The sequence below is a fragment of the Sebastes umbrosus genome, chromosome 21 (assembly GCF_015220745.1).
Source record: "Sebastes umbrosus isolate fSebUmb1 chromosome 21, fSebUmb1.pri, whole genome shotgun sequence".
Taxonomy (NCBI): Eukaryota; Metazoa; Chordata; class Actinopteri; order Perciformes; family Sebastidae; genus Sebastes; species Sebastes umbrosus.
In genome coordinates, this window is record NC_051289.1 from 21,856,270 (window position 1) to 21,882,423 (window position 26,154).

The window sequence follows — 26,154 nt, forward strand, 5'->3', positions numbered from 1 at the left end:
GTATAACGGCAGAGTTTAGGTCTGTAGCTGCTGGAACAGGCTGTTGGTGGAGGATCGATCACTTAAAAACATAATATTATTAACAGATCACTTAAAAACACAATATTATTTACACATTCCCTAAAATCACAATAATATTTACACATTTCTTAAATCACAATTATATATACAGAGTTCATCTTAGTGAACTGTTACATGTTTGCTGGTGGCGTCCTCAGCTTTGGTTATCCCAAAGTGTCCACATCATACAGGGGAGGATTGATTCCAACCTCGTATGATGCGTCCACACTCACCAGCCCGTCTTCACTGACTGAAGACGTGAATGAGGGACGATTCAGTCGCTCCCACAGCTTCTGCTTTATACGTCGTCCAAGCTCCAAAGTGTAGGGACGAACCCGGCCACTCTTGTAGCTGTGAAAGGCGGAAGAAACAGACATTTGATCATAATGATACATGTGATTAAAAAGGGAAAACAAATCAGTGATAGATTGTTCTGTAGCAATTACTGAAGAATATAATAATTATCTGATTTAAAGAGTTGTAATTTAATCATACATCAGCATATTGTCTACCACTTCATGGTAGAGCTTCTGGTAGTCTTCCACTGAGCGGTTGTGGATCCTCACAGGGCCGTCGTGGAGCAGTGGAGCGGAGGAGGACTGGTGGCTGGGGGCCACTTTGGAGACCAGTGGCAGCTCAGCAGGTGAGATGGTTGCACAAGATGTTGGAACCAAACCCAGCAACCCAGGCATGTCAGCAGCTGAGGTGGAGGGCTGAGGACTGGGAAGATGATTCACCACCTCTGGACGTTCACCAGAAGGACAAGCCACGGAGGTCCACTTCCTCTTCTGGGGAGGTTTGGCAGTGGGAGCAGAGTGCTGGTGCACCTGAGGAAGGTCAGTAACATACAAAAGGATGTCAGGCTGCAGTTAACTCACAACAGAAAAACACATCAGATATACTTCAGAGGACTCATTTGTCAGATTGACAGACCCTTCACAGATTCTGTCTTTTATAAGATTTTAGAGAAACATGTATTTGATTTTAGGCCTGTACAGGAAACTGTGTCCCAAAACATTCAGTACTCACAGTCTAGTCCACCATGTGTTTACCATTTTGTAAAACTGTCTGATTCTCTAGTTCTTGAGGATTACATTGTGAACAATTTAGGACATTTTTCTATCCAAAATATGAAAAGCAAATGTCCGACCTGGTCGCCTCTGCAGCGTGGACGGCCTGCACTCTCTGCCAGGCATGCGGAGGCTGTTCTTCCTCTGCAGTAGTCGTGGTCTTGCAGGGTGATCGGCTCAGCACGCTGCAACAATACACACTCATGTTAGAATGAGAAATTCAACTGCACAATGTGACACATGTTAATTGACATTATTAATTTCTCTGTTTTGTTGCATACAGATATGTCAAATGTTGTTACAAAAATATCACCTGTTAAAATCACTATTTCACATATGAATTGAATATTTCCACATGTGAAATTTAAATTTTCACATGAGAATTACTTAGATTCATATGTGACTGGCTTTTTTTCACATGTGGAAACAAAACATGGCACATGAAATCACAAGAAATTTGCTTCTTCACATGTGATTTACACATTTTCACATGCAAACTAAAATTTTAACTTGTTTAAATCTAATAATGTCACTTTTATAGTGACTTTTTTGTAAGGGATGTTGTTCCCTAAAAGGTCCCCATAAAAGGGTCAGATTAACCCTTAACGGTTTTATGCTGCTGGGTTTATTTCTGCTGAAATATGACTTGACCCCAGATTTGCTGTGGTAACCTGAATAAGTAGGCCTATATTAATTCAGGAATATGCAAAATGTCAGCACAAAATTGAAATAATTATGGTCTTCTTTTTTATCTTTTTGTACACAGGGGCCTTCTCCAGGAGCGGGCATCAAGGTCAGGTAATAAAGCAGGACCCACATTTAATATGTTTGGTATTATGTTTTAGTGCTGCATATTCATACAAACAAATTAATTAAATTAGCACAAACCACTAGTTGTCACACTGTATGAAAATATAATGTCATATATCTGCTGGGAATTACTAAGTTCAAGTACTTCAGAGTTGTACTCATGGCTACACTTAAATTCACAATAACACTGTGTGTCCCAGTTGGGAGCTGGTGATATACATTTGTGATTTGAATGATCTTATTAGACACATAAAAAGATTAAATTAGTATTTTTTTAGGCTTTTAATATAATAATAATAACTGGCTTTTAATATAATAATAATAACTGATTTCTGTGTCAGTGTATTTAGTGTAGGCCTACCATGTGACCCCAGAGTCTGTTAACAATGTATCATGAGGTCTTTGAAAGCCTTGACTCTAAAATACAGAAAACACCGCACATTGGAGAAGTCTACCTTCAGAAATCTCCTCAGGTTTTAGTTTGGTTTAGAAAAAGATGTAAAAAGTGTTCAAATCTCACATTTTCCATGATGGAAGTTGGTTGTGTTGCTGTCGTCAGTCTCTGTGAGTCTTTAGTCTTTGTCAGGATGCAAGAAATCCTCAGTTGAATCGTTACTTTCCAAGAAACCGTTGAGTGAAACTTGTAGACAAACTCTTCTTGGGCTAGAGGTTTTATGTATGTTTAAATAATGCTGTTCTATAAATGATGCACCTGGAGAGAAAACATGGCAACCATGGAATCCTTCACGTCCATTTTGTACGCACGAGATTTCACAGTCACGTCTCACCTGTGTGATCCAAAGTTTCATCCAGTCGGCCTGCTAAAGGCCTGAGATCAAGTCCATATCTAACTACTGTATGAATCTCGCTGCACAGTGGTGCAGTGGTTAGCACTGGCGCCTCACAGCTAGAGGGTTGCAGGTTCAAATCTGGCTTGGGGCCCTTCTGTGTGGAGTTTGCATGTTCTCCCCGTGTTAGCGTGGGTTTTCTCCGGGTACTCCGGTTTCCTCCCACAGTCCAAAGACATGCAGGTTAGGTTAATTGTTGACTCTAAATTGCCCGTAGGTGTGAATGTCAGTGTGAATGGTTGTCTGTCTCTATGTGTCAGCCCTGTGATGGACTGGCGACCTGTCCAGGGTGTACCCCGCCTTCGCCCGATGTCGGCTGGGATCGGCTCCAGCCCCCCCGCGACCCCTAACGGGATAAGCGGTTGCAGATGGATGGATGGATGGATGGATGTATGAATCTCAGAGGGGCCCACCTGGTGTTGAGTTATGGCTCTTTTATGTTGTTTTATTACAGATTAAAATGCTGGTCTTAAAATACTATTTTGAATGTGATTAAGTATTTAATTGGTTAAATTAATGCGTTTTACCAGTTGGTCTAAGTGAAACCAACTGTTTGTATTTAGTGTTCCTTCCTTTGAGTTCAGTAAATCCTTGTAGTCGTCACACAGCAGCAGGACTGATATGTGCGTCTCCACATGGAAAGAGGCGCTGTCCGTATTTTACGCACGTGGCACAGCATCTGAAACTTCATTAATGAGGCCTATTTAAATCTCCCGAGAGGCTTCTACATGTCTCTCGGTTTTGCTGTTTCACACAGACTCCAGGTTGATTTAGTAAAAACATTTGGAATATAAAGCTGTAGCAGCCGCCTCAGGATGAGTCCAGCTCCATCACAGCTGTCGGGACAGTTTTTATTATTATAACAAAAAATCCAGACTGCATTTCCTCTAGAGGGTCAAAATATTTTTTTCTGTCCTGTCGAGTTTATTAGGCTGTTACATAGAGGTTTTATTTTTATATTGTTGCTTAAATGTAAAGTCTGGCAATATTTGCAGCAGTGACGTCATTGTGCGCATTATAAAAACAACATGGTATGGCCCGTTGAGCACAGAATTAATGTTATTGCACCATAAGTGATAAAATATCTAACTACTTGCAACTAAGTACAATTACTGTAGTCCAGCGGTGGAAAGTAGCTAAGTACATTTACTCAAGTACTGTACTTAAGTACAATTGTGAGGTACTTGTACTTTACTTGAGTAACATTCTATGTTGGTACCATTTTGAAAGCAAATATTGTACTTTTTACTCCACCACATTTATTTGACAGCTTTAGTTACTAGTTACTTTGCATATTCAGATTATTCATAGACAATCAACAAATAAATCAACTAATACATTATGATGTATTATCCCAGGTAAAGTTACCCAGCAGTATATAAAGTAGTTAAAATTAGCTCCACCTTTACCAGCTGCAACATTAAAGTGATGAACACATTAATGCATCGCTAATTATAATTCAATTCAAAATGTGAAATGGGCCATTCTGCATAATGAGCATGTTTACTTTTGATAAGTATTTTTAGACAGTAGAATTGCTACTTTTACTTAAGTAAAAGGTATTAATACTTCTTCCACCACTGCTGTAGTCGTCTCATTATACAGATAAGACGGATCTTTATGCATGGAAGGAATTTTCCTGAAACACCGAAATTCATAATTATGTTAAATGGAAATTTAAAAACATAATTAAGTCAACACACAAGCAACTGAAGTGTCAACAAAAACTTATTTATTATCATTATTTATTACAGGGCTGTTGTGTTGCATTTCATCACATCGACTTCTACATGTTTGGTTTTTTCTGGCCACTCAGTGTGTCTTACCCACAAGCTGCATTCATGGTCCAGAAAACCTCAAGTGTTGCTTCATATTGAGAATTATATATATTTTGGGGAAACACATTGTTGTTTGATTGTCTTACTCAGTCATATGAGAATATGGATATCACTTTCATTTCTGTGTCCAGTACAGAGTTGGTCTGGGATGCGTTTAGCCGAGCTAAGCATAAAGACTAAAACCAGGAGGGAATCAAATGAATCATGTAAAGCAGAAATGTACACATGACAGATGCTTGATAATAATTATATTTTTTCTATTCTAGTAATATTGTTTCTGATAAAGACAAATGTTCATGCAATAGTTTGAATAAAACAGCACCTAACAAAAACACACAGACATGCCTCTGAATATGATCCTTGATTTTGGATCATTTTGACCAATTAATGTGATAATGCCCAGATTTTAGCAGCAATAAAAATCAAGGTCAAACTCCATCTCGTTTCTCCTCTTTTGTAAGACTTTGTTCTGGAAATGTCCTGGTATCCAGTTTGTAACACACCAGTCTTTCTAAATTTGTATTTCCCAAGCCTAAACCGAGATAACCCTGGTGACATCATCAGAGTTATTTAGTAGAATCAGCGAGTAGTTATCTCTCTTTTCCTGTTATTTATTTAGCTAACTAGTCCTTTAAATTTTGATAAAGGAGACGGAGTGAGTCGTCGTTTACAACTCTGATTGAATTTCCTGATGCCTTTGTCTTTGAAACGTCAACAGTTTCAAACCTCAAAAGTGTGGAGGACGGAACTTGCCAAAATCAAAAATACACGTATAAATGACTCGATAAATAAATACATAAATATGTCATTAAATTTAAAGGGACTGTTTGTAACTTTGCGCACGCTTGTGGCTACGGTGTTCAGACCGCTCCTCTGCCTGCTTGTCTTCACTCACACACCGCGCGCGTTCTCGCTCCACCTTAGACGTGCATCCGCGCACACTACACACTGCAGAAGAGTTCGTTTTTAGAGAATATCTAGTGAATGTACAGTGGGCGTTTGCGCAGAAATTAATGCTGTAGCTCCTCCAGACCAACAGAGGTTTTCCGTGTCTTGTGAAATGAGAACCGTAGAGGGGAGAACCGCAGAGAGAACCGTTATTGTCTTCGACCGGGTGCCGGTGTCTCCCTCCGACCGCGGTCGGAGACGGTAACGTTTCTCTTCCTGCTTCAGCCTCGGCACCGACCTGCTTTTCCTGCTTCAGCCTCTAGGGCTGAAGCAGGAAAAGCCAACACTAGGATCAGCAATGATTCATGGAGAGCCCTTCGTCTGGTCAGCTAACATTACTGCCAAGCAGCTGAAATATAGAGTGATATTGTGGTTTTAGCTGACGTGTGTCGCCTCACTGTTTTGAGCGATGCTCGTTCATGTCTATGTAAAGCGAGCAAGCGCGAGCCCGACGCTGACTTTCGTTGATTTAGCGGCCACAGGTGTCGCTGTTAACAAGCATTTCTGAATTTAAAAAAAAAATAATATTAAAAAATAAATGTAGCCATAAAAAATTGATAACATTTTAATTTGCTTCTTCAACTGTCTGTTCATCTTCAATTATAATGTAATTATAAGGCTTTATATAAAACTCCTAATAAATATTTATAATGATAACAAGGTTTATAAAGTATTCATGCTGATGCTTTACACAGTAGTTCACACAGCACATTATAATTACCTTATTTACACAATACTCCATTCTGATTGGTCAATTTCTGTGTCCATAGCAACGGTCTGTTTTAAAGGAATAACAGACCGTTGCTATGGACGCAGTTCACTCCTTCATGGCGGTGAAAGTGCTCAGTGATGTCATCACATGGTGATGTCACGGTTCAGGAACTGGCTTTATGACATCACACTGTTATGTCATATTCCAGGCAGGAACTGGCTTTATGACATCACGTTGGCTTTAATCTCAGAAGTCTGGTTAGAAACCGAATTTCATCACAACTTCAGTACAATTACAGTCTCGATCCGAGAGAGACCTAAACGTCAGTGTGATCTACAACAGACCATAGTCTTTAATAGACTACAGTCTGATCTACAACCTCTGTTGACCTAACGTGTCTAAACGACTAGTGTAAGTATATAATTACAGTATCTTTGTGTTTCTATATTTGAGTATAAGCAGTATATTGCAGTGTGTTCCATGTGAACACAAGAGATTTTATTCATGAAGATCGGTACGGGGCCGTTATTGGAGCATAACTATTTGCAAATGCGTGTGTAGAGTTGTGTAACTGTCTCTCAGTCTGTGTGTGTGTGTGTAATCATCACAATCATTTTCAGCCAATAATATCTATGCACGCATTTACAGACATTACGTTGAGAACTTATTGTTTATTTAAGAAATGTGAAAAATATGTTAATTATAATTTGCCTGAAAGTCAGAGGTCAGTATGTAAACAGTACCATAATCTGATTACCACAACCACCATATTATTTAATTTACCTATTTCATTATCTATTTTATTCTGTTATATAATAATGTTATTCATTGTTTTTTCTCTCTCATTATCCACAGTCTGCTTTGTACATCTCTAGTCTGCTACAGGATGGAACATCCAAATGCAGAGCAGTGGCTGGAATGGCTGGATGCAAAGGAGAAAAAACAAAAGCTTGTTGGCGGTCTTCAGAGCAAACATGAACCTCATCGGCAGGACCCTGAGGCCCAACGAGGACCTCGCCAACAGGCCCCTCAGGGACAACGAGGACCTCGCCAAACAGCCCCTCAGGGCCAACGAGGACCTCGCCAACAAGCCCCTCAGGGCCAACGAGGACCTCATCACTATGACCCTCAACGCCAACAAGGACCTCGCCAACATTACCCTCAGGTACAACGAGGACCTCGCCATCAGGACCCTCAGGGACATCGGGGACCTTGTCAGCATTTCCCTCAGGGCCAGCAAGGACCTCGTCAACATGACCCTCAGGGCCAACCTGGACCTCATCAACAGGACCTTGAGATCATCTCAAGGCAGGCGGCAGAAATCTCCAGACTCAAGGAAGCTCTTCAACTGAAGAATGAAACCTACGAGGAGCTGATTGCATGGTGTGAGGAATCAAATTTCCAAAAGGAGATGGCCAAGTACAGAGAGTTGGAGACGGAAGTCAACATGCTGCGGCATGAGAACAAGGACCTGGCCACAAAACATCAACGCCGGGAGACCGAGGTCAACAAGCTCCGGGATGAGATCAACGACCTGGCCTTAAAATATCAACGCCAGGAGACGGAGGTCAATAAGCTGCGGAATGAGAACAGCTATCTGGCCTTAAAACATCAATGCAGGGAGACGGAGTTCAACAAGCTGCAGGATGACAACAACGACCTGGCCGGAAAACAACAGGCTTTGGAGACCCAAATCAAACTGATGGCGAGTAAACTCAATCAGGTGGAGATTGAGAAGATAAAACTGGTGGACAAATGCCCTTTGGACATGCCAGTTTTAGAATCAAGGTTCCAAAAGGAGCTAGCCAAGAACACAGAGTTGGAGACGGAAGTCAACAAGCTGCGGGATGAGAACAAGGACTTGGCCGGAAAACATCAACGCTGGGAGACGGCATTCAACAAACTGCGGGATGAGATCAATGATTTGGCCTTAAAAAATCAACGCCGGGAGACAGAGTTCAAAAGACTGCAGGATGAGAACAAGGACATGGCCAGAAAACATAAACGCCGGGAGACGGAGTTCGACAAAGTGTTGGATGAGAAAAATGATCTGGCCTTAAAACATCTACGCCAGGAGACGGAGGTCAACAAGCTGTGGGACAAGAACAACGACCTGGCCCAACAACAACAACGCCGGGAGACGGAGTTCAGCCAGTTGCATGGCGAGAACAAGGTCCTGGAGGATCTCTGTCTCAAACTGAAGAAGAAAAAGAAGACGTGGGGTTTCTTCTTTGGCAGGAGGGAAACAGAGGATAGACAGACACAACTGGAGGAATTGAAAATCAAAATGCTCAACAAGGAGGTGAAAAAGAAAGAGAAGAGGGAGAAAGCGTAGATGAACGAGAGTCGTGACGGGGACAGTCGGGTGGAGAAGGCCGCTTGGTGTTGACACCAGTAGCTCCCTCTTCTTCCCCCCCTCACCTCTCCACCCTCTCTCCTCCATCCACCTCACCTCCTCTCTTTTCATCCCTCCTCCTTCTGTCCACCCTCCCTCCATCCCACCTCCACCTTTACTCCCTCTCCCGTACCCCGTCGACTTCAGGGCGGCACAATGGCTCAGTGATTAATGATTAGCACTGCAGCCTCACAGAGACAGGTGGAGATCCACCTGTCCAGCTGTATGGAGTTTGCATATTCTCCCACGATATCAAAAGATATGCAAATGATTTGGACACTCATTGTATTTGATTTAAGCCCTGGTGATCAGGTCTCCTCCCTAATATACTAAAGGGACTGTTTGTAAGAATCAGAAATTCTTGTTAACAGCGCCACCTGTTGTGTGGGAGTCTTGTCTGAACAGCGTAGCCACACGCGAGCGCGCATATGCGAGTGTGCATATGCGACATATGCGAGCGCGCATATGCGTGCGCGCATGGGACACCGACCCCGGTGATTTATACGTGTAAGAAGTTACAAACAGTCCCTTTAAGTAATTGTTCATATGTTTAGAGTGTCAAGTGAGTTGACACTCTACTTAAATCAATCACATACAATCAATCATGGAGTTTTCCCCCTGTTGTTCAGGTTTCTCCCTCAGTCCAAATATATAAATAAATATCAATAATAAAAATAAATATTCAATAATATATGGTTTTCTGCTGGTGCTCAGTTTTTTGCCAAAAGTTCAATGTGTCTGCCACTCTGAGTAAACACATACAGTGTAAATACATTATTGTATTTCGGTGACTTTAAAGTAGAAGTACTGGTAGCTGTTTAAGTTATGATATAGAAGCTGAAGCTGATCAACAAAATAATCAAAGTGACATAATAAAAGATTATATTTTAAGAGCTGGTTCTGTAATAAATAATTATATTCTGCAGGAAAAACCATGTGACCTTCATCACTGACGGGCTTATGATTATTTTTAATATTATCATTATTTACCGGTAATAACATTTGATTATTAACAGACAGTTGTAAACATATTTTCTTTCTGAATGTGAAACACTGGTATATGTGTTGAATACATGAGGTGGACCATTATTGTGTGAGTTGACTGATGACGAGTTCTAGGATGATGTTTCACTCTACATTTGTTGGTCTCCAAATAATTCTAGAAACATATTTAATTTCACCTCTTTTCAAAGGATAAGAAAATAATATTTACTCTGATATCTACAGAAGTATGGAGGACGGAACCTGCCAAAAAGAATGAATAAATAAATAAATTACTTGAGAAATAAATAAATATGTCATTAAATGCAACATTAAAAATAAATGTAGCCATTAATTAATTGATAAAATGTCACATAAATTGATATATCTGTTTTAATTTGCTCCTTTAGTTATTTATTTATTTATTCATTTATTTATTCATATATTTATTTACTTATTTATTTATTTACTCTTCTATTTAATTTTCCCTTTTATTTATTTATGTTTTGGTCGTTGTTAATTTTTAATGTATTTTAAAATATTTTTTTTGTTTCTATTTTATTTATTAATTTGTTCTTGAAGTTTTTATTACATTTATTTATTCATGCACTAATTTTTTATTTCTATTTTTAAATTCATTAATTACTTTATTTATTAATGTCTGCATCATTTTTCCTTTTCCATATAATTTTTCCATTTTATTTATTTCACCAAACTTATTTATTTCTGTATTCTTTTCATTCATACATTTCTTTTGACATTTCTTTTTGCATGTCTGCCTCATTATGCAAATGATGGAGCTGCCAGTAAATGCATAAATACATACATTAAAAAATAAATAAATGAATTCATAAAAGGGAAAAATAAACAGAAGAGTGAATAAATAAGGAAATTAATACATAAACAAATAAATAAAAGAACAAATTAAAAAAGACAAACAAATTCACATTCACATTTTATCAATTAAATAATGGCTACATTTATTTGTAATGTTACTTTGCTACATTTAATGGAATATTTATTTTTTTATTTTTTATTCTTTATTTATTTTTTTATTATTGTTTTTTTTTTATTTATTGTGGGACAGCCTTGTCAGTATGATTCTGTCTTGGCCTGTCTGTTTGCCTCAGTCAGTTCCCCTGATTACCTGGCCCCTCCCCTCTCATTAGGAGATTGGCCTCACCACTTAATTTTGCTTCAGTTAAATTATCTTTAATAAACTCATTTGCATATTTAAACTGTTACTGTGTGCACTTCCCTTATTCGTTATGCTCTTGAACAAGCTGGACATGAATACATTCACGGCACAGGCTTACATCATACAGCCTATGGGTGTATTATAAGACAATAAAAGTGATGAATTACAGCCAATATATCCATTATTACAGCCGCAAACAGCCAGCAGGAAACTGGCAGGCAGAACCGGGCAGAACCGAGACCTATGGAAAGGAGGCTGGGTCACACGTCATCAACGCGTCATATCTTTGGGGTAAACACATTCGGCAAAACCGTTCTTTTAATACATCCATGGGCAGAACCGAGGCCTATGGAACGGAAGCTGGGTCACGGGCGGACGTGGCTATTTGGGTATAACACATGCGTAGTGTAACTGAAGCTGCGGTCGCGTGTTGGAATCGGCTCAATCTCGGCGAATGCAGACCAGATCTTGTGTTTTACCCCCAAAGATATACATTCATACATGTAAGAAGTTACAAACAGTCCCTCTAACTAATTGTTCATAAGTTTAGAGTGTCAAGTGAGTTGACACTACCTAAATCAATCACATACAATCAATCATGGAGTTTTCCCCCTGTTGTTCAGGTTTCTCCCTCAGTCCAAATATATGAATAAATATCAATAATAAAAATAAATATTCAATAATATAGGGTTTTCTGCTGGTGCTCAATTTTTGCCAAAAGTTCAATGTGTCTGCCACTCTGAGTAAACACATACAGTGTAAATACATTATTGTATTTCGGTGACTTTAAAGTAGAAGTACTGGTATCTGTTTAAGTTATGATATAGAAGCTGAAGTTGATCAACAAAATGATCAATGTGACATAATAAAAGATGGTATTTTAGGAGCTGGTTCTGTAATAATGATATTCTGCAGGAAAATCCATGTGACCTTCATCACTGATGGGCTTATGATTATTTTTAATATGATCATTATTTACCGTTAATAACATTTGATTATTAACAGACAGTTGTAAACATATTTTCTTTCTGAATGTGAAACACTGGTATATGTGTTGAATACATGAGGTGGACCAGCATTGTGTGAGTTGACTGATGACGAGATCAAGGATGATGTTTCACTCTACATTTGTTGGTCTCCAAATAATTCTAGAAACATATTTAATTTCACCTCTTTTCAAAGGATAGGAAAATAATATTTACTCTGATATCTACAGCTGGAGGACGGAACCTGCCAAAAAGAATGAATAAATAAATAAATGACTTGAGAAATAAATAAATGTGTCATTAAATGCAACATTAAAAATAAATGTAGCTATTAATTAATTGACAAAATGTCACATAAATTGATATATCTGTTTTAATTTGCTCCTTTATTTATTTATTCATTTATTTATTCATATATTTATTTACTTATTTATTTATTTATGTTTTGGTCGTTGTTAATTTTTAATGTATTTTAAAATATTTTTTTTGTTTCTATTTTATTTATTAATTTGTTCTTGAAGTTTTTATTACATTTATTTATTCATGCACTGATTTTTTATTTCTATTTTTAAATTCATTAATTACTTTATTTATTAATGTTTGCATAATTTTTCCTTTTCCATATAATTTTTCCATTTTGTTTATTTCACCAAACTTATTTATTTCTGTATTCTTTTCTTCATACATTTCTTTTGACATTTCTTTTTGCATGTCTGCCTCATTATGCAAATGATGGAGCTGCCAGTAAATGCATAAATACATACATTAAAAAATAAATAAATGAATTCATAAAAGGGAAAAATAAACAGAAGAGTGAATAAATAAGGAAATTAATACATAAACAAATAAATAAAAGAACAAATTAAAAAAGACAAACAAATTCACATTCACATTTTATCAATTAATTAATGGCTACATTTATTTGTAATATTATTCTGCTACATTTTTATGGCATATTTATTTTTTTTATTTTTTATTCTTTATTTATTTATTTATTATTGTTTTTTTTTTTTTTATTTATTGTGCGACAGCCTTGTCAGTATGATTCTGTCTTTGCCTGTCTGTTTGCCTCTGTCGGTTCCCCTGATTGCCTGGCCCCTCCCCTCTCATTAGGAGATTGGCCTCACCACTTAATTTTGCTTCAGTTAAATTATCTTTAATAAACTCATTTGCATATTTAAACTGTTACTGTGTGCACTTCCCTTATTCGTTATGCTCTTGAACAAGCTGGACATGAATACATTCACGGCACAGGCTTACATCATACAGCCTATGGGTGTATTATAAGACAATAAAAGTGATGAATTACAGCCAATATATCCACTATTACAGCCGCAAACAGCTAGCAGGAAACTGGCAGGCAGAACCGGGTAGAACCGAGACCTATGGAAAGGAGGCTGGGTCACGGGCGGACGTGGCTATTTGGGTATAACACATGCGCAGTGTAACTGAAGCTGCGGTCGCGTGTTAGAATCGGCTCAATCTCGGCGAATGCAGACCAGATTTTGTGTTTTACCCCCAAAGATATACATTCATACATGTAAGAAGTTATGAGATATACTCTTATATCTACAGAAGTATGGAGGACGGAACCTGCCAAAAAGAATGAATAAATAAATAAATGACTTAAGAAATAAATAAATATGTCATTAAATGCAGCATAAAAAATAAATGTAGCCATTAATTAATTGATAAAATGTCACATAAATTGATATATCTGTTTTAATTTGCTTCTTTATTTATTTATTTATTTATTCATAGATTTATTCATTTATTTATTTACTCTTCTATTTAGTTTTCCCTTTTATTTATTTATGTTTTTGTCGTTGTTAATTTTTTAATATATATTTTTATTTCTATTTTATTTATTAATTTGTTCTTGAAGTTTTTATTATATTTATTTATTCATGCACTCATTTTTTATTTCTATTTTTAAATTAATTAATTACTTTATTTATTTATGTCTGCATAAATTTCCTTTTGCATTTCATATTTACATTTTATTTATTTCAACAAACTTATTTATTTCTGTATTCTTTTCCTCATACAATTCTGTTGACATTTCTTTGTGCATGTCTGCCTCATTATGCAAATGAGGGGGCTGCAAGTAAAAGCATAAATACATACATAAATAAATAAATACATACATTTAAAAATAAAAATTAAAAATAAGTGCACGCATGCGCAGTGTGAAGCTGCGGTCGTGCGTTGCGATTGGCTCAATTTCGGCGAGTGCAGACCAGATTCTACTGCGCATGCGTTAAACCCCCGGAGTTATGACGCGTTGATGACGTATGACGTATGACCTAGCCTCCTCCAATAGGCTTTGCTGCACCATAGCAACCCATTTAAAGTTAATATTTGGTACAGTATACTACAAGCTAGCTAACTTTCGCTGCTATAAGCACTTCACTCTCGTTAAATGTGAGATTTAGTATCAATATTCTGGTCTTTCCAGTATATCAGGACACTTGTCGACCAGCAGCAGGTAGTGTCCTTTGCTCACCTGTCTGACTGCACAGCTGACCTCTCTCTGTCCAGAGCTACAAGGTTTTGATTACACTCCTCTGTCTGTGTTTGATGCAGTAAACTACAGTCACTCACACCTGTTACATCATCAGGTGGTGCTTTTTATAACTGTACGTAAAGTACAACATATCCTCATCTGGTGACCTGAGATCTATTACAACTGTGTGTACATTTAGAAACAAAGTGAAAACATTAGTATCAGTTACAGTCTGTGTCTGTAGTTGATGTCTGGGGTTTGTTGGTGTGGTCCTCTTTGGAGGGTGGTGGGTTGGTATTTTTTTCTTCTATTATGATAGAATAAGATAGACCTTTATTCATCCAGAAGGAAGTTTTCATGCCAAAGATTCTCAGTATAAATAGCAAAATAAATAAATAAATACATGTTTACACTATACATTCATTGTAAAACGAAAAAATAATATATTACACCTCGACAGATTACGGATTTGTAAGGCTGATATCATTATTTGTTAATTTAAAAATTCTGTTAATGATATATCAGCCAATAGTAATTTATGTTGTTGCTGTTGTTGTTATTGTTTATTACAGAAAGACATTACACATGTGATGAACTCACCTGTCCACTGCTCACCTGTCTGACTGCACAGCTGACCTCTCTCTGTCCAGAGCTACAAGGTTTTTATTACACTCCTCTGTCTGTGTTTGATGCAGTACACTACAGCCACTCACACCTGTTCAATCATCAGGTGGTGCTTTTTATAACTGTACGTAAAGCACAAAAATATCTGGTTATTTTTTTAATAAACCTGACAATGACCTGAGCTGTAATATTTTTTTTACATTTTAAAATGAATGTGTGAATAGTTATAAATATTTATTTTAAATAAATTAATAAATAAAATAAATATTAATAACTATTGATACATTCATCGTAAAATGAATATAATTATTAAGGATACTTCTTCTAATTCTTCTTTGGTCTCACTAGACGTTGATGGGGGAGACGCTCATGACGGCTGGGGGAAATTGAGCCACCTATGCCAGCGTGGGAAGGTCAAAGAGCGAAAGGAAACAGGTCAGGACGAGGAGGTGGACACCATCAACGACACAGATTTTCAGATAAAAAGGGAAAAGAGAGTAACATGTGGTGACAACTCTTACTGCTTAATTTGAGAAATAAGTGATCATATTTCTTTATTTAAATCCTTATTATGAAATAAATGTGGAATGCTACATATAATATAATTTTATAATTATAAAGGTGTGCATAATCTTAGTGATAATACATATACATACCTGGCTGTGTAATTTTCGTAAATAGCTTCTCATTGCTATAATGTATTGGCGTATGACCAGATATTTTTGTAATATTTTTGTTGAGAAAAATAATAATTGATTTATTTTCTTTATGTGTTGGCTTTGCACATTTATATATAGGTCTGTTTGCTAAAGAATAACCTATTGAACACATGTAATGTGATATTTTGTGTAATGTAATGTGAACATTGGTAATGTTTAGATGCTTAAGACAGCCTAGCAGTGACTGTTTCATTACCAATTAGCATTTAATATGTAGCTCTCACTTTTTCTGAGAAAACACAACACCTTGTTTTTTAAGTTCAAAAGAGGCATCTGAAGCAAAATGTGAGCTAAATCTTTTTTTCAACACAATACTCAATATAATTTATTTAAATAAGTCTCATTTAAAATTCACAAAATTTACTGTGAAAAGCAGCCGGCAGTTCACCTTTCTTAAAAAATGTCATAACCATTAAAACTAAAAATTGGAATTGAAGGCTGATCAGCATCTGTACTATTTTCCTAAAACTCCCTCACTGATGAAACCTTATTTCAATAAAGACCAACACTTTATCACATATCTTTGATAATCTGTGTAGAAAACAATATATGACAACTCTACATTATAACCTTCCCCAAATTAGTAAACGCAAGGTTCTCTGGAGAGATTTAACCCAAACACAATGCATGCTGGGAAGTGTGCTAACAACCTTTCTAAACAACTGGACTTAATGAGTTCAGTGAACGATTAGTTTTACATTTAGTCAACACGTGCATTGTATAAGTTCTGAAATTGTTCCACATCTAAGGAACACAAGTTAACCAAACTTTATCATTCTGTACTGAATCAAAAAGTTTTATACCATGAGGACTGAAGTCTGAGGACTGGCTTGGTTTGTTGCTACAACATTAAGGAATCTGTTTTATGCTAATTCCTATGGACTCAAATGACTGATCTGATAAAATGCAGAGATTGCTGGAATTTATTGAGCTTTGAGAAGAGCACCAGTTGGAGGTGAACAAGGGAGGAGGAGGAGGAGGAATAAGCATCTCTGATGCACAGCTCTCGTGGAAGGAATTGTCTTAGAACTCCCCCCCAAAAAAAACTTTTAACGGGAAAAACAAATGGAAGAAGTCTCAGGAAGAGCAACAGAGGAGGGATCCTCTTCCAGGACGTCTGTACAGGATCGGATGTGGAAAAACTCCCCCCAAACAACCCTTTTAACAGGGAAAAAAATTGAAGGAGCTTCAGGAAGAGCAACAGAGGAGGGATCCTCTTCCAGGACGTCCGTGAAGTCCACCAGGGCCTGAAGAAATACCACAAAGAAAATGTGTCATGAAAATATCATACAGCTCCAAACCGCCATTAAAAAATCCTTTTACAGTCAAAGTCAGTAGTAGAAATATTACAGTTATCTATTTGCATGTTATCTAAAATGTAATATTTACCATACTGAATGTGTCCCTGGTCTCTGCTCTTCCACTTAGGTCTTCATATGGAAATTGGATAGTTCCTCCTCTGCATTATCAGTATGCAGATAATCTTCTCACTTTCATTCATGATGAAAACAGCTCAGTTTCTCTGTAAATGTTGAACAGGGAATTTGTGTTTTAGTCATTAAAAAGGATGCATGAAATTAATTTTTGTTCATCTTGCAAATGTTTAAAATGTGTGTCTTACCTCTGCGTCTTCATGATGTTCTAAGGGCTCTCTAGGTGACAGGCGGAGGCTGCAGGATGCTGGGAGAGTCTGGAGGTGGAGTTCTGGGCTGCAGCACTTTGTGAGGATCTTCAGGTGGAGGCGGTGCAGGTTCCTGTAAAAGACTGTAGACGGAGAACCTCCACCAGGTGGAGGCTCGTGCTGCAGCTGTCTGCCAGAATCTGCAGGTGGAGGCTCGTGCTGCAGCTGTCTGCCAAAATCTGCAGGTGGAGGCTCGTGCTGCAGCTGCCTGCCAGAATCTGCAGGTGGAGGTTGCTGCAGGTTGCTGGCAGAGGCTACAGGTGGAGGCGGTGGCTGTTGGTCGATGGCAGAGGCTTTTGGTGGAGGTTTGGCCTGCAGCTGTCTGCCAGAATCTGCAGGTGGAGGTGGCTGTAGGTTGCTGGCAGAGGCTACAGGTGGAGGCGGCGGCTGTAGGTTGATGGCAGAGGCTTTTGGTGGAGGTTTGGCCTGCAGCTGTCTGCCAGAATCTGCAGGTTGAGGCGGCTGCAGGATGCTGACAGAGGTTGCAGATGGAATTTTTTTTGTTTTAGCTGTTAGAGGTGGAGGCGGCGGCGGAATGTGATAGAAGAGGTTTTAGGTGGACCATGTGCTGTTACTGCAGGTGGAGGCTAGGACAGCAGATGGCTGCTGTAGTATAACGGCAGAGTTTAGGTCTGTAGCTGCTGGAACAGGCTGTTGGTGGAGGATCGATCACTTAAAAACACAATATTATTAACAGATCACTTAAAAACACAATATTATTTACACATTCCCTAAAATCACAATAATATTTACACATTTCTTAAATCACAATTATATATACAGAGTTCATCTTAGTGAACTGTTACATGTTTGCTGGTGGCGTCCTCAGCTTTGGTTATCCCAAAGTGTCCACATCATACAGGGGAGGATTGATTCCAACCTCGTATGATGCGTCCACACTCACCAGCCCGTCTTCACTGACTGAAGACGTGAATGAGGGACGATTCAGTCGCTCCCACAGTTTCTGCTTTATACGTCGTCCAAGCTCCAAAGTGTAGGGACGAACCCGGCCACTCTTGTAGCTGTGAAAGGCGGAAGAAACAGACATTTGATCATAATGATACATGTGATTAAAAAGGGAAAACAAATCAGTGATAGATTGTTCTGTAGCAATTACTGAAGAATATAATAATTATCTGATTTAAAGAGTTGTAATTTAATCATACATCAGCATATTGTCTACCACTTCATGGTAGAGCTTCTGGTAGTCTTCCACTGAGCGGTTGTGGATCCTCACAGGGCCGTCGTGGAGCAGTGGAGCGGAGGAGGACTGGTGGCTGGGGGCCACTTTGGAGACCAGTGGCAGCTCGGCAGGTGGGATGGTCGCACAAGATGTTGGAACCAAACCCAGCAACCCAGGCATGTCAGCAGCTGAGGTGGAGGGCTGAGGACTGGGAAGATGATTCACCACCTCTGGACGTTCACCAGAAGGACAAGCCACGGAGGTCCACTTCCTCTTCTGGGGAGGTTTGGCAGTGGGAGCAGAGTGCTGGTGCACCTGAGGAAGGTCAGTAACATACAAAAGGATGTCAGGCTGCAGTTAACTCACAACAGAAAAACACATCAGATATACTTCAGAGGACTCATTTGTCAGATTGACAGACCCTTCACAGATTCTGTCTTTTATAAGATTTTAGAGAAACATGTATTTGATTTTAGGCCTGTACAGGAAACTGTGTCCCAAAACATTCAGTATTCACAGTCTAGTCCACCATGTGTTTACCATTTTGTAAAACTGTCTGATTCTCTAGTTCTTGAGGATTACATTGTGAACAATTTAGGACATTTTTCTATCCAAAATATGAAAAGCAAATGTCCGACCTGGTCGCCTCTGCAGCGTGGACGCCCTGCACTCTCTGCCAGGCATGCGGAGGCTGTTCTTCCTCTGCAGTAGTCGTGGTCTTGCAGGGTGATCGGCTCAGCACGCTGCAACAATACACACTCATGTTAGAATGAGAAATTCAACTGCACAATGTGACACATGTTAATTGACATTATTAATTTCTCTGTTTTGTTGCATACAGATATGTCAAATGTTGTTACAAAAATATCACCTGTTAAAATCACTATTTCACATATGAATTGAATATTTCCACATGTGAAATTTAAATTTTCACATGAGAATTACTTAGATTCATATGTGACTGGCTTTTTTTCACATGTGGAAACAAAACATGGCACATGAAATCACAAGAAATTTGCTTCTTCACATGTGATTTACACATTTTCACATGCAAACTAAAATTTTAACTTGTTTAGATCTAATTATGTCACTTTTATAGTGACTTTTTTGTAAGGGATGTTGTTCCCTAAAAGGTCCCCATAAAGGGGTCAGATTAACCCTTAACGGTTTTATGCTGCTGGGTTTATTTCTGCTGAAATATGACTTGACCCCAGATTTGCTGTGGTAACCTGAATAAGTAGGCCTATATTAATTCAGGAATATGCAAAATGTCAGCACAAAATTGAAATAATTATGGTCTTCTTTTTTATCTTTTTGTACACAGGGGCCTTCTCCAGGAGCGGGCATCAAGGTCAGGTAATAAAGCAGGACCCACATTTAATATGTTTGGTATTATGTTTTAGTGCTGCATATTCATACAAACAAATTAATTAAATTAGCACAAACCACTAGTTGTCACACTGTATGAAAATATAATGTCATATATCTGCTGGGAATTACTAAGTTCAAGTACTTCAGAGTTGTACTCATGGCTACACTTAAATTCACAATAACACTGTGTGTCCCAGTTGGGAGCTGGTGATATACATTTGTGATTTAAATGATCTTATTAGACACATAAAAAGATTAAATTAGTATTTTTTTAGGCTTTTAATATAATAATAATAACTGGCTTTTAATATAATAATAATAACTGATTTCTGTGTCAGTGTATTTAGTGTAGGCCTACCATGTGACCCCAGAGTCTGTTAACAATGTATCATGAGGTCTCTGAAAGCCTTGACTCTAAAATACAGAAAACACTGCACATTGGAGAAGTCTACCTTCAGAAATCTCCTCAGGTTTTAGTTTGGTTTAGAAAAAGATAATGATTTGGATTAAAATAAACTATTTCTGACAGGCAAAACTTCTCCGATGTGCAAACTTTCAAAGTGTTCAAATCTCACATTTTCCATGATGGAAGTTGGTTGTGTTGCTGTCGTCAGTCTCTGTGAGTCTTTAGTCTTTATCAGGATGCAAGAAATCCTCAGTTGAATCGTTACTTTCCAAGAAACCGTTGAGTGAAACTTGTAGACAAACTCTTCTTGGGCTAGAGGTTTTGTGTATGTTTAAATAATGCTGTTCTATAAATGATGCACCTGGAGAGAAAACATGGCAACCATGGAATCCTTCACGTCCATTTTGTACGCACGAGATTTCACAGTCACGTCTCACCTGTGTGATCCAAAGTTTCATCCAGTCGGCCTGCTAAAGGCCTGAGATCAAGTCCATATCTAACTACTGTATGAATCTCAGAGAGGCCAACATGGCGTTGAGTTATGGCTCTTTAATGTTGTTTTATTACAGATTAAAATGCTCGTTAAAATACTATTTTGAATGTGATTAAGTATTTAATTGGTTAAATTAATGCGTTTTACCAGTTGGTCTAAGTGAAACCAACTGTTTGTATTTAGTGTTCCTTCCTTTGAGTTCAGTAAATCCTTGTAGTCGTCACACAGCAGCAGGACTGATATGTGCGTCTCCACATGGAAAGAGGCGCTGTCCGTATTTTACGCATGTGGCACTGCATCTGAAACTTCATTAATGAGGCCTATTTAAATCTCCCGAGAGGCTTCTACATATCGCTCGGTTTTGCTGTTTCACACAGACTCCAGGTTGATTTAGTAAAAACATTTGGAATATAAAGCTGTTGCAGCCGCCTCAGGATGAGTCCAGCTCCATCACAGCTGTCGGGACAGTTTTTATTATTATAACAAAAAATCCAGACTGCATTTCCTCTAGAGGGTCAAAATATTTTTTTCTGTCCTGTCGAGTTTATTAGGCTGTTACATAGAGGTTTTATTTTTATATTGTTGCTTAAATGTAAAGTCTGGCAATATTTGCAGCAGTGACGTCATTGTGCGCATTATAAAAACAACATGGTATGGCCCGTTGAGCACAGAATTAATGTTATTGTACCATAAGTGGTAAATATCTAACTACTTGCAACTAAGTACAATTACTGTAGTCCAGCGGTGGAAAGTAGCTAAGTACATTTACTCAAGTACTGTACTTAAGTACAATTGTGAGGTACTTGTACTTTACTTGAGTAACATTCTATATTGGTACCATTTTGAAAGCAAATATTGTACTTTTTACTCCACCACATTTATTTGACAGCTTTAGTTACTAGTTACTTTGCATATTCAGATTATTCATAGACAATCAACAAATAAATCAACTAATACATTATGATGTATTATCCCAGGTAAAGTTACCCAGCAGTATATAAAGTAGTTAAAATTAGCTCCACCTTTACCAGCTGCAACATTAAAGTGATGAACACATTAATGCATCACTAATTATAATTCAATTCAAAATGTGAAATGGGCCATTCTGCATAATGAGCATGTTTACTTTTGATAAGTATTTTTAGACAGTAGAATTGCTACTTTTACTTAAGTAAAAGGTATTAATACTTCTTCCACCACTGCTGTAGTCGTCTCATTATACAGATAAGACGGATCTTTATGCATGGAAGGAATTTTCCTGAAACACCGAAATTCATAATTATGTTAAATGGAAATTTAAAAACATAATTAAGTCAACACACAAGCAACTGAAGTGTCAACAACAACTTATTTATTATCATTATTTATTACAGGGCTGTTGTGTTGCATTTCATCACATCGACCTCTATATGTTTGGTTTTTCTGGCCACTCAGTGTGTCTTACCCACAAGCTGCATTCATGGTCCAGAAAACCTCAAGTGTTGCTTCATATTGAGAATTATATATATTTTGGGGAAACACATTGTTGTTTGATTGTCTTACTCAGTCATATGAGAATATGGATATCACTTTCATTTCTGTGTCCAGTACAGAGTTGGTCTGGGATGCGTTTAGCCGAGCTTAGCATAAAGACTAAAACCAGGAGGGAATCAAATGAATCATGTAAAGCAGAAATGTACACATGACAGATGCTTGATAATAGTTATATTTTTTCTATTCTAGTAATATTGTTTCTGATAAAGACAAATGTTCATGCAATAGTTTGAATAAAACAGCACCTAACAAAAACACACAGACATGCCTCTGAATATGATCCTTGATTTTGGATCATTTTGACCAATTAATGTGATAATGCCCAGATTATAGCAGCAATAAAAATCAAGGTCAAACTCCATCTCGTTTCTCCTCTTTTGTAAGACTTTGTTCTGGAAATGTCCTGGTATCCAGTTTGTAACACACCAGTCTTTCTAAATTTGTATTTCCCAAGCCTAAACCGAGATAACCCTGGTGACATCATCAGAGTTATTTAGTAGAATCAGCGAGTAGTTATCTCTCTTTTCCTGTTATTTATTTAGCTAACTAGTCCTTTAAATTTTGATAAAGGAGACGGAGTGAGTCGTCGTTTACAACTCTGATTGAATTTCCTGATGCCTTTGTCTTTGAAACGTCAACAGTTTCAAACCTCAAAAGTGTGGAGGACGGAACTTGCCAAAATCAAAAATACACGTATAAATGACTCGATAAATAAATACATAAATATGTCATTAAATTTAAAGGGACTGTTTGTAACTTTGCGCACGCCTGTGGCTACGCTATTCAGACCGCTCCTCTGCCTGCTTGTCTTCACTCACACACCGCGCGCGTTCTCGCTCCACCTTAGACGTGCATCCGCGCACACTACACACTGCAGAAGAGTTCGTTTTTAGAGAATATCTAGTGAATGTACAGTGGGCGTTTGCGCAGAAATAAATGCTGCAGCTCCTCCAGACCAACAGAGGTTTTCCGTGTCTTGTGAAATGACGGGGCTCCGCAGAGAGAACCGTTATTGTCTTCGACCGGGTGCCGGTGTCTCCCTCCGACCGCGGTCGGAGACGGTAACGTTTCTCTTCCTGCTTCAGCCTCGGCACCGACCTGCTTTTCCTGCTTCAGCCCTAGAGGCTGAAGCAGGAAAAGCCAACACTAGGATCAGCAATGATTCATGGAGAGCCCTTCGTCTGGTCAGCTAACATTACTGCCAAGCAGCTGAAATATAGAGTGATATTGTGGTTTTAGCTGACGTGTGTCGCCTCACTGTTTTGAGCGATGCTCGTTCATGTCTATGTAAAGCGAGCAAGCGCGAGCCCGACGCTGACTTTCGTTGATTTAGCGGCCACAGGTGTCGCTGTTAACAAGCATTTCTGAATTTAAAAAAAAATAATATTAAAAAATAAATGTAGCCATAAAAAATTGATAACATTTTAATTTGCTTCTTCAATTGTCTGTTCATCTTCAATTATAATGTAATTATAAGGCTTTATATAAAACTCCTAATAAATATTTATAATGATAACAAGGTTTATAAAGTATTCATGCTGATGCTTTACACAGTAGTTCACACAGCACATTATAATTACCTTATTTACACAATACTCCATTCTGATTGGTCAATTTCTGTGTCCATAGCAACGGTCTGTTTTAAAGGAATAACAGACCGTTGCTATGGACGCAGTTCACTCCTTCATGGCGGTGAAAGTGCTCAGTGATGTCATCACATGGTGATGTCACGGTTCAGGAACTGGCTTTATGACATCACACTGTTATGTCATATTCCAGGCAGGAACTGGCTTTATGACATCACACTGTTATGTCATATTCCAGGCAGGAACTGGCTTTATGACATCACACTGTTATGTCATATTCCAGGCAGGAACTGGCTTTATGACATCACGTTGGCTTTAATCTCAGAAGTCTGGTTAGAAACCGAATTTCATCACAACTTCAGTACGATTACAGTCTCGATCCGAGAGAGACCTAAACGTCAGTGTGATCTACAACAGACCATAGTCTTTAATAGACTACAGTCTGATCTACAACCTCTGTTGACCTAACGTGTCTAAACGACTAGTGTAAGTATATAATTACAGTATCTTTGTGTTTCTATATTTGAGTATAAGCAGTATATTGCAGTGTGTTCCATGTGAACACAAGAGATTTTATTCATGAAGATCGGTACGGGGCCGTTATTGGAGCATAACTATTTGCAAATGCGTGTGTAGAGTTGTGTAACTGTCTCTCAGTCTGTGTGTGTGTGTGTAATCATCACAATCATTTTCAGCCAATAATATCTATGTACGCATTTACAGACATTACGTTGAGAACTTATTGTTTATTTAAGAAATGTGAAAAATATGTTAATTATAATTTGCCTGAAAGTCAGAGGTCAGTATGTAAACAGTACCATAATCTGATTACCACAACCACCATATTATTTAATTTACCTATTTCATTATCTATTTTATTCTGTTATATAATAATGTTATTCATTGTTTTTTCTCTCTCATTATCCACAGTCTGCTTTGTACATCTCTAGTCTGCTACAGGATGCAACATCCAAATGCAGAGCAGTGGCTGGAATGGCTGGATGCAAAGGAGAAAAAACAAAAGCTTGTTGGCGGTCTTCAGAGCAAACATGAACCTCATCGGCAGGACCCTGAGGCCCAACGAGGACCTCGCCAACAGGCCCCTCAGGGACAACGAGGACCTCGCCAAACAGCCCCTCAGGGCCAACGAGGACCTCGCCAACAAGCCCCTCAGGGCCAACGAGGACCTCATCACTATGACCCTCAACGCCAACAAGGACCTCGCCAACATTACCCTCAGGTACAACGAGGACCTCGCCATCAGGACCCTCAGGGACATCGGGGACCTTGTCAGCATTTCCCTCAGGGCCAGCAAGGACCTCGTCAACATGACCCTCAGGGCCAACCTGGACCTCATCAACAGGACCTTGAGATCATCTCAAGGCAGGCGGCAGAAATCTCCCGACTCAAGGAAGCTCTTCAACTGAAGAATGAAACCTACGAGGAGCTGATTGCATGGTGTGAGGAATCAAATTTCCAAAAGGAGATGGCCAAGTACAGAGAGTTGGAGACGGAAGTCAACATGCTGCGGCATGAGAACAAGGACCTGGCCACAAAACATCAACGCCGGGAGACGGAGGTCAACAAGCTCCGGGATGAGATCAACGACCTGGCCTTAAAATATCAACGCCAGAAGACGGAGGTCAATAAGCTGCGGAATGAGAACAGCTATCTGGCCTTAAAACATCAATGCAGGGAGACGGAGTTCAACAAGCTGCAGGATGACAACAACGACTTGGCCGGAAAACAACAGGCTTTGGAGACCCAAATCAAACTGATGGCGAGTAAACTCAATCAGGTGGAGATTGAGAAGATAAAACTGGTGGACAAATGCCCTTTGGACATGCCAGTTTTAGAATCAAGGTTCCAAAAGGAGCTGGCCAAGAACACAGAGTTGGAGACGGAAATCAACAAGCTGCGGGATGAGAACAAGGACTTGGCCGGAAAACATCAACGCTGGGAGACGGCATTCAACAAACTGCGGGATGAGATCAATGATTTGGCCTTAAAAAATCAACGCCGGGAGACAGAGTTCAAAAGACTGCAGGATGAGAACAAGGACATGGCCAGAAAACATAAACGCCGGGAGACGGAGTTCGACAAAGTGTTGGATGAGAAAAATGATCTGGCCTTAAAACATCTACGCCAGGAGACGGAGGTCAACAGGCTGTGGGACAAGAACAACGACCTGGCCCAACAACAACAA

General features: G+C 38.6%; 1 protein-coding gene and 2 long non-coding RNA genes across 4 annotated transcripts; 1 reads left to right on the top strand and 2 right to left on the bottom strand.

The window, feature by feature from the left end:
* Positions 1 to 537: 537 nt before the first annotated feature.
* LOC119480288 (paramyosin-like) lies at positions 538 to 9,372 on the top strand. Of its 2 annotated transcripts, XM_037756419.1 has the most exons (3): positions 538 to 896; positions 1,897 to 1,928; positions 7,142 to 9,372. In XM_037756419.1, the coding sequence occupies exons 1-3, from the start codon at positions 789 to 791 to the stop codon at positions 8,619 to 8,621; spliced, it is 1,620 nt and encodes a 539-aa protein (XP_037612347.1). In that variant the 5' UTR covers positions 538 to 788; the 3' UTR covers positions 8,622 to 9,372. The 2 variants fall into 2 exon arrangements, with proteins under 2 accessions (XP_037612347.1, XP_037612349.1); XM_037756421.1 differs by lacking the exons at positions 538 to 896; positions 1,897 to 1,928 and adding an exon at positions 6,592 to 6,697.
* LOC119480295 lies at positions 7,260 to 25,325 on the bottom strand. Its single transcript, XR_005204871.1, has 4 exons — positions 25,202 to 25,325; positions 25,031 to 25,102; positions 7,465 to 7,557; positions 7,260 to 7,398 (listed from the first exon to the last, which is right to left on the bottom strand). It is a non-coding gene; the product is annotated as an uncharacterized LOC119480295 (long non-coding RNA).
* Positions 16,877 to 17,499, bottom strand: LOC119480294. Its single transcript, XR_005204870.1, has 3 exons — positions 17,317 to 17,499; positions 17,085 to 17,217; positions 16,877 to 16,942 (listed from the first exon to the last, which is right to left on the bottom strand). It is a non-coding gene; the product is annotated as an uncharacterized LOC119480294 (long non-coding RNA).
* Positions 25,326 to 26,154: the final 829 nt, after the last annotated feature.

Bases quoted from the DNA above. Each gene is read 5' to 3' on its own strand.
- LOC119480288 (XM_037756419.1), top strand. From the start codon at position 789: ATGATTCACCACCTCTGGACGTTCACCAGAAGGACAAGCCACGGAGGT. The intron at 897-1,896 runs GTCAGTAACATA...TTTTGTACACAG, and splicing joins TGCTGGTGCACCTGAGGAAG to GGGCCTTCTCCAGGAGCGGG. The intron at 1,929-7,141 runs GTAATAAAGCAG...CATTATCCACAG, and splicing joins GGAGCGGGCATCAAGGTCAG to TCTGCTTTGTACATCTCTAG.